This window comes from Temnothorax nylanderi, unplaced genomic scaffold, assembly GCF_030848795.1.
Source record: "Temnothorax nylanderi isolate EJ_2023f unplaced genomic scaffold, tnyl_v1.0 TNYL_tig0194_pilon, whole genome shotgun sequence".
NCBI lineage: Eukaryota > Metazoa > Arthropoda > Insecta > Hymenoptera > Formicidae > Temnothorax > Temnothorax nylanderi.
The window spans coordinates 243,104-251,410 of NW_027249256.1; the positions used below are offsets into that span (position 1 = coordinate 243,104).

Sequence of the window (8,307 nt, forward strand, 5' to 3'; positions counted from 1 at the left end):
AAGCCAGTTGTCGTAGTAAAACTTTCAATAATTTTGAATACGTTATTCGATTGCGTAGGATGAACGTGGCCTAGTAGACAGCGCACGGGGCCCTATTCTTGAAAAATATCGCATACGATATGTCATGAATATCACATTCTGCAACCAATAGCATACTTGCAAAGTGTAATTTTCTAGTGACATTCCTAAAATATCGTATGCGATATTTTTCGAGAATAGGGCCTCTGGTCTATTGAGCCAAAGATCCCGGGTTCGATTCCCGGTAGAACCTAGACAAATTATATTGGCTCGTTCTCCTCTCGGAAGGCAATGGCAAACCACCGAGAGTATATGTCTTGCCAAGAGAACTTCTCTAAAAATTATAGCCGTTCGGAATCGGCGTTAAACTGTCCATATACAATGTATATAATCTACGTGCGCAACACATGTATATGAAGAGAAGTCACCACGCTCGGACACGAGTAATAGGATGAGGAGGATTCGATTGCTAGTCGTTAGCTAATTTTTGCATGTTTTCTTATTTTGTTTGCATATTTATTATTTTTGGCAAAAAATCAAAATTAAAAATTGGACAAGTGTAACCGCTATTTGGAAACTTTACTCATAATTTCGTGAATATTTCGGTGTTAAAACGATGTTAAAACGTTCCCAGGTAGCAAGCACTCGTCATTTTGACGTCAAATGACGTCAAAAGACGTCAAAATGACAGACTTTTGACGTCAATTGACGTCAAAATGACGAGTCTTGCTACCTGGGTTTGCTATAGCAAACGACTATAGTCGTTTGCTAGATTTGTATATTCAAGTATTATTCTTATTTTATCGATAAATTGTCCAATATTTTATTGGGTAAAAACTTACCTAGCTACTGGCCTATTAAAGATATCCAAAAACTGTAAAGGACTTTTTGACTCAGTTAGAATTTGCGATTTTTTTAATTACATTAATCGAACACTCTGTACAGTATTATCAGTCATAAAATAGTATTGTGGTCCCGATATATGATCAAGAAAAACAAAACTTGTGATATATATTGTGACATATAATAAAAAAAACTAAAAGAAAAGAAAATATTTTGTATTTGAATATTGTCTTTTATGAATAAAGATTATAATATTTTTAAAATAAATTTTAGAAGCATTATTTTTTTATATTTAGTATAAATATTTATTTGAAATTTTTGGTAATATTTATTATTTCTTACTGTTATTATTTCTATAAATATTTATAGAAATAGGGGAGACCGGGGCGAAATCGTCACTATTTTTTCGGTGCCGATTTTTAACAACAAAACAAATAATTTTAGTAAAATGTGTGGTATACCGTTGTAAAGAGTGAACTCTTGGCTACAAAATTTATAAGGGCATTTTTGGTCTACGTCGCTTTGTTCAACTGGTATAGAGTAAAAACGACAAGAGTGCAAAAATTGAAATGTCAAAATTGCCGGGGCGGAGTTGTCACTCATCCATTCTTAAGCCTTGTGTACACGATACTAGAAATCGGTCCAAGTTTCGGTTTAAGCCAGTCAACTTGCAGCTCTTACAGAAAAGCAGCAGTTTCATTGGCTTAAACCGAAACTCGGACCGATTTCTAGTATCGTGTACACAAGGCTTTAGACTGTATTAGATTATATTAGATTTAGAGACTGTATAGGAATATATATATATATATATATATATATATATATATATATAGTTTAAAACACATTTAAAGAAATGTACCATTGTTAGATAATAAAATGCAATTTTCATCTTATACTCTTTGTATATGTTTCCTTATTTTTTCTTATATATATATATAAGAAAAATTAGGAAACATACAAAGAGTATAAGATGAAAATTGCATTTTATTATCTAACAATGGCGATATATATATATGTATATATATATGGAGGGGTAAAAAAAAAACACCGTGGTCTGAATCCAGCTAAATTCGTTTTCACTATTGGCTGTATAGGACCAATTTTATGAGTAGCAAAAATTTGCGCCGGAAGTGAGCCAAACATTTGTAGGAAATTACTAAACTGCTGCTCGCTGCTATTCGTATGTATTTGGCCGGAAATGAACGTCTTTTTAAAGAATCTCTATATGAAATCGTTTGTATATATTTCGTATGAAGACTTTTGAAGTGCAATTGAAAAGGTTTGTGAGTCATTCGTTTAATTGTAATTAATTATTTATTTTTACACCATGCATTTAGCCGAAATAGATAAATTAATAAAAGTTTTTATATGGAATCGTTTGTATTTTGTATGAAGAGTTATGAAGTGTGATTAAAAAGGTTTGTGAGTCACCCAGATAATTTTAATTAAATATTTATAAACTCGGTAATTATAGCCGAAATATAGATTTTTAGTTATTCATGTTAAAAGAAGAAGGCGCTAGTGTTCCCGAAGGTCCGTCTGCAGTCAGAATTAATATAAACGTTTTAAAAATTATTTTATATACTGAAATAAATAAATATACAGGCTATAAGCCTGTAGCTATAAGCGATAGTTGCTAATTAAGTTTGTCACTCATATATTTCCATCTTGCAGAGGACCTCCGTAACGAGATCAAAGATGTACCAGCTGTGCAGGGTGAAGAGGTTATCTCAAACGCCCTGCCACAGCCCAAAAGCGACTCAAATATTACCGCTGAGAAGTACTTCTTGCCATTTGAGTTAGCATGTCAGAGCAACCGGATTTGTGACCGGATTGTCCATTGCGTTCCATCTTGAATTTTTTTTACAGTCTTTTATTAGGATTGCCCTGCTTTTAAATTGAACGCTTTTAAATGTATTATTATTAAACTACTGATATCGATATATTATTAGTAATTTAATATTAAAGCTTGACAGAGTGACGTAAACTAATTCGCTCATAGTATTAACTAGTATTATGCGTTCAAATTCTCGAAAGCTAGCTTCTTTACTATGCTCTCTCTTTATACCGATCGATTCGGATAAAAATCTCCGAAGTCTTCCTTTCTCTCGCGATATTCCTGATACATAATCCTAGAGTAAAACTGTACAAAAGCTCTACGAAAGTGGCGATATTTTTCACGGATCTGGTTCGAGTCTCGGCTCTTGGGGAAGGTGCGCATGTAGAAAGAGTACGCCAACACAGTTTATCCTGCTAAATGGTTATTAATTCTCTATAAGTTCTGTATTGTTTACACATAAATTATAGAATATCTAAACGTTTCTTTTTTTTCGATGTCCTGTGAAATTGTACAATAGAGTTACAAATAAAGATAAAGCCACACTTTACGTATAATCTGATTCAGTCTTTGCTAATGTTACATACGTGCGAAAGAACTAACAATTAGACTATTTAAGAGGCTATTTAAGAATTTTAATCAAGATACTGGAAGCATAAAACTGTTCAGTTAGCTTTACACAAGATATTGGTCTTCTTCTTCATGAAATCGTCAAATTATGATTATGATACATTTCTACATTATCACCAGCATCGAATCTAATCTTATTTATCGTGATACTCTTGAGAAACTGTTAATCCATTGTCTTAATAAACTCGATCGCGGCGCAGAACTGCGTCCACCAATATTGTTCCTCTCCCTCCAATCGATTCCCGTAAAAGCTGTCTACATATTGAACAGTCGATACAACGACGGCGGATTAGTCTGAAATTAAGCACACGTTAACAATCACTCTTCTTGCTAAAATCACATATTCTCTTTTCAATCGCATACCTTGATTATGACATAGAACAGCACGGGAGTCAGATCGTCGGCAGCAGGTATGCCTCTTTCCAACGCCATGGAGAGGAGATTCATGATGGTAGTCACGCAACAAAATACACACTGCAACTTATCCCTAAGAGTCTTATACGCCGATATCACAGCCAATTCAGCCTGCGCCCATGACCAGGGGCATTCGTAATGATAAACCTTTGGAATGCGTAGGTCCTTGTGATTTGGAGTTACGACCTTCGCCAACTTTTTGATGTGACCGTGAAGAAGCTGGTCCCTATATACATCTCCATCTTCATTTAGATAGAGCGCATTGTGGTATACCCGTGCTATGACGGTTCTTTCCACCACGACTTTCGCCAAATCTAACTGGTTGGCGCTCGCCGCTGAAAGTAAGAAGTAAGTTCAGACGTCTCTGAGCACTCCGCTAAGATCAATTGCGAGATAAATAATTATATTCATGTACATTGCCAGATCGGATCGTTGTCCATTTCCGCGTGGACCTTCCCTAGAAAATTATCCACGAGATCCTGTTTCTCGTCAGCTAGCGTAAGCTTTTTAAACTCTTCGCAGAAACGCAGGAGGAAAGCCTTCTTTTTTCCCCAAAATACCCTCACACAAACGGATACAAGATGATTATTGATAGCATCCCGATCGCACTTAACTCGCACGCATAATCTGGAAAGTATTATTATTAAACGGTTAACATCTTACATTTAAACATCTTATATACATTTACTTATACATTACATACAAAGATGATATTTATATATAAACAGTACCTATCTAAGTGAGCTAATGTCGACAGCAATCCCTGACGACATCTGATTAAATATGCGATATAAGGAGATCGTTTTTGATAATCCTCTCGAAGTGATTTGAAGAGCTTTCTACTTCCATCGTCATTAAATAGACGCACGCAACGTAAAGTTTCATGAAGATGAGCTATTAATGCCCTATCCTGCAGGTTTATATAGCTTCTGCCAATTGTAGTTGTAAAAACACAACCAGTTCGTTTTCTTTCTGCGACCAACAATGTCTCTGTAATAAAATTTTATATCCGAATATTTGAACATTAAGTAATTAAGTAATTCATAAAAAAATCACACTTTGTTTTGTACGCCATGATTGAAAAATAATACAATAAATACCAGTGAAGTATTCCATGGAATGTGTTGAAGGTCAGCAGTGCTAAGTACCATACGTAATTTTCTTTTAGCATCCGCAAAAGCATAAGAGAGTTCTACATTATTCGGATCGATTGAAAGTCTTTCGTCTTCCACCTCTTTTGTACGGGACTGATTGCTTTCGACCGAGGCTGTATCGCTAGCTGCGCTTGGCTTTCTTCTGTATTTCAGTAATACATATATCACGTATCTGAAATTAATCAAAAGAACAATTTATTACTGTCTAAAACTTGCAGGAAAACTTTTCCTTTTTTTTAGCATTACTTTCCGATTTATCTTCGATTTGATTCTACAAAACTATTAAAACAGAAACCGTTTATATTGTAACAAAATAATATACGATAATTGTTAATGGTTATTTATTAATATCTTACCGCCCGCGACATTACCGGATGATGTTACATCTTCCGACATAATCCTGCGTAATCTGTGCCTGCACACATCGACGCCGTCGCCACCAGCTTCTCGATCGAAACATCTGTCGTCCGTCACGCGGATTGCTTTACCTCTACGATTTCTCAATGACAATTTTAATTTACCAGGGGCATTCTCTGGACTTAGCTCGGCTTCAGTTTCGCCGTTTGCTATGACAGAACCCTCCTGCTGATGTTCCCCATCAAGCCTCACGTTCTCTTCCTCCGCCTGAGTCTCCATTCGCGCGAAGATCACGTTGATCATCTGCGTGAGTTGCATGGGCTGTTGTTTGATTCACCAGGTTGCGCGACGCCAAGTAAACGTTGTAAACAGTACGAATTGTTAACAGTACCCTTGTACCCTCGTGTACCTCCACATGCTGGCTTGTCATTACAGTCAGCAAAGCTTTAATAATCTGCAGCTGCACACCCTCATCGGTCTGTGGACCGGTGAAGCAACCGCAAATTGTCTCGACAATGCGCACAATCAGCAGCTTGTTAGGCTCCGTTGAATTAGGCACATTGCCAGTGAGATGGCCATATGCGATTAACTTCTGCAGGCAGTCCAGTGCTGTGTTACCACAATCCGCGGTGACTTGCTCTGACATGCTAACTCAAATGGCAAGAAGTACTTCTCAGCGGTAATGACATTTAAGTCGCTCTTGGGCTATGGCAGGGCGTTTGAGATAACCTCTTCATCCTGCACAGCTGGTGCATCTTTGATCTCGTTACGGAGGTCCTCTGCAAGATGGAAATATATGAGTGACAAACTTAATTAGCAACTATCGCTTATAGCTACAGGCTTATAACCTGTATATTTATTTATTTCAGTATAAAATAATTTTTAAAACGTTTATATTAATTCTAACTGCAGACGGACCTTCGGGAACACTAGCGCCTTCTTCTTTTAACATGAATAACTAAAAATCTATATTTCGGTTAATTACCGAGTTTATAAATATTTAATTAAAATTATCTGGGTGACTTACAAACCTTTTTAATCACACTTCATAACTCTTCATACAAAATACAAACGATTCCATATAAAAACTTTTATTAATTTATCTATTTCGGCTAAATGCATGGTGTAAAAATAAATAATTAATTACAATTAAACGATTGACTCACAAACCTTTTCAATTGCACTTCAAAAGTCTTCATACGAAATACAAACGATTTCATATAGAGATTCTTTAAAAAGACGTTCATTTCCGGCCAAATACATACGAATCTCGCTGCTGCTGCATTTCACTGCCCATGAAAACCTACCTTTATGCGTTGTGCAGAAGTGTGTGCGCCCCGCTTTAAGAGCATGGTTCTGGAATGCAACCCAGCAGAAGACCGAATGCGAATGAAATGTAACCTACAATGAAAGTATCTCAACCGTCACAACTTATTTTTTAGAAGTCTATTATCGCGAATTATAAAAGAAAAATGGAATGCACTGAGGAAGATTGGTCTGCAGAATGTTCCGATGATGAGAAATATGAGGTGGATGAAAAGGTGAAATATCTAACTTATTTGACGTCAAGATTCAGTTAAATCATTATATTTTGACAATTTGCTGATAAATATGTGTCTTAGCTTACATTTAAAACTTTACCATGTTAATTTTTGACAAGTATCTTTATATTTGTCTGTTTGCATAGCATAAATGGAATATAAAGGCTGAAGACATAGTTTCATTGATTGAAGGTTTAGAAGTAAACAATTGTGTTCTGGAACTCGAATGGAAGTGTCCTGGCAGACGAGGACCTTCTCCTGTTCCTTCAAACAACCTACAACAAGAGCTTGAGTCTCCGGAATACAAGTCAGCATCAATTTTTAATTATCCTTATTCAATTTTTTATATTGATAATACTTTTACAGAACTGAAGAAAAGTCGGACTTTGATTTCATGGATGAGATGTCATCGCCGAGATTACCTGTTCGGAGAATCGGTGAAAGTACTCCAAAAGGTAGTGCCAAAAAAAAGATTGCCAGTTTTAATGGAGTAATATCTACAATGTTAAGACATCGTAGATTAGAGCAACAAGAAATAAATTCAAGTCCAAAGAAGATTGAATCTCCTAGGTTAAAGCCACACCCTACTTAAAAATATACAACGTTTATTTCCGGTTTGCAATAATTTATATACATATATACAAATTGAACCAGTAGAAAACTTCAGATAAAGTTTAATATAAACATAAAGATACTGTATGAACAGAAAGTTCTGTGCGTGCGTGCGTGCGTGCGTGCGTGTGTGTGTGTGTGTGTGCGTGCGTGCGTGCGTGTGTGCGTGCGTGCGTGCGTGCGTGTGTGTGTGTGTGTGTGTGTGTGTGTGTGTGTGTGTGTGTGTGTGTGTGTGTGTGTGTGTGTGTGTGTGTGTGCGTGCGTGCGTGTGTGTGTATTAGACTGCTCTATATGTATACTGTAATAATAATTTCTAATATTTTTACTAGAAGTTCTATTAAAGTTCTATTAAAGAATGAGATGTTAGATCTATTTAAAAATGTCCTCAGTTCATCCTAATATTTCTATACTACAGTAATTGTTATGAATTGATATATTTCTCAACAGATATTCATCAAGATACTTATATTTTTCTGTCAACATTTGTAAGAGAATGTAAAGATATACAATAATATACAAAAAATATCAAAAAAGTTCCTACAATTAAAATAGCCGGTGTATTTTATTTTATAATTAAAAAAAATATAAATAGCATCCAGTATACGCGCCCAAAGAAAAACAGCAACGCTTAGTAGCAACGCTTTCATCATCTTATTTTAAAAAATAATTTTATTAAAATATTATTTCCTTTCCTTAATTACATTGATTTTATTAATGTCACCAGAAGATATCTTTTAAATAAAATAATTTAATGTATTTTTTGATTAAAAAAATAAGAGAATATAAAAGAGCAAATTTAAATAAATATTAAAAAAATTTAAATGCTGACCTTTCGCAAAAAATTATATTAGAGGTAGTTCGGATATTTTGAACCACCCTAGGCCTTTTTCAATGTAACTTG

The 8,307-nt window shown here is 35.2% G+C and overlaps 1 protein-coding gene and 1 long non-coding RNA gene across 2 annotated transcripts; both read left to right on the plus strand.

The window, feature by feature from the left end:
- Positions 1 to 1,750: 1,750 nt before the first annotated feature.
- Positions 1,751 to 3,530, plus strand: LOC139778767 (uncharacterized). Its single transcript, XR_011719664.1, has 2 exons — positions 1,751 to 2,140; positions 2,536 to 3,530. It is a non-coding gene; the product is annotated as an uncharacterized lncRNA (long non-coding RNA).
- A 3,063-nt stretch (positions 3,531 to 6,593) lies between these two features.
- Pa1 (PTIP associated 1) lies at positions 6,594 to 7,765 on the plus strand. The gene is made up of 3 exons (XM_071716852.1): positions 6,594 to 6,794; positions 6,941 to 7,101; positions 7,161 to 7,765. The coding sequence occupies exons 1-3, from the start codon at positions 6,726 to 6,728 to the stop codon at positions 7,384 to 7,386; spliced, it is 456 nt and encodes a 151-aa protein (XP_071572953.1). The 5' UTR covers positions 6,594 to 6,725; the 3' UTR covers positions 7,387 to 7,765.
- The last annotated feature ends 542 nt before the right edge of the window (positions 7,766 to 8,307 follow it).

Excerpts from the sequence above, each read along its gene's own strand:
- Pa1 (XM_071716852.1), top strand. The coding sequence starts at position 6,726 with ATGGAATGCACTGAGGAAGATTGGTCTGCAGAATGTTCCGATGATGAG. Across the intron at positions 6,795-6,940 it reads AATATGAGGTGGATGAAAAG|CATAAATGGAATATAAAGGC; the intron begins GTGAAATATCTA and ends CTGTTTGCATAG. Across the intron at positions 7,102-7,160 it reads CTTGAGTCTCCGGAATACAA|AACTGAAGAAAAGTCGGACT; the intron begins GTCAGCATCAAT and ends ATACTTTTACAG.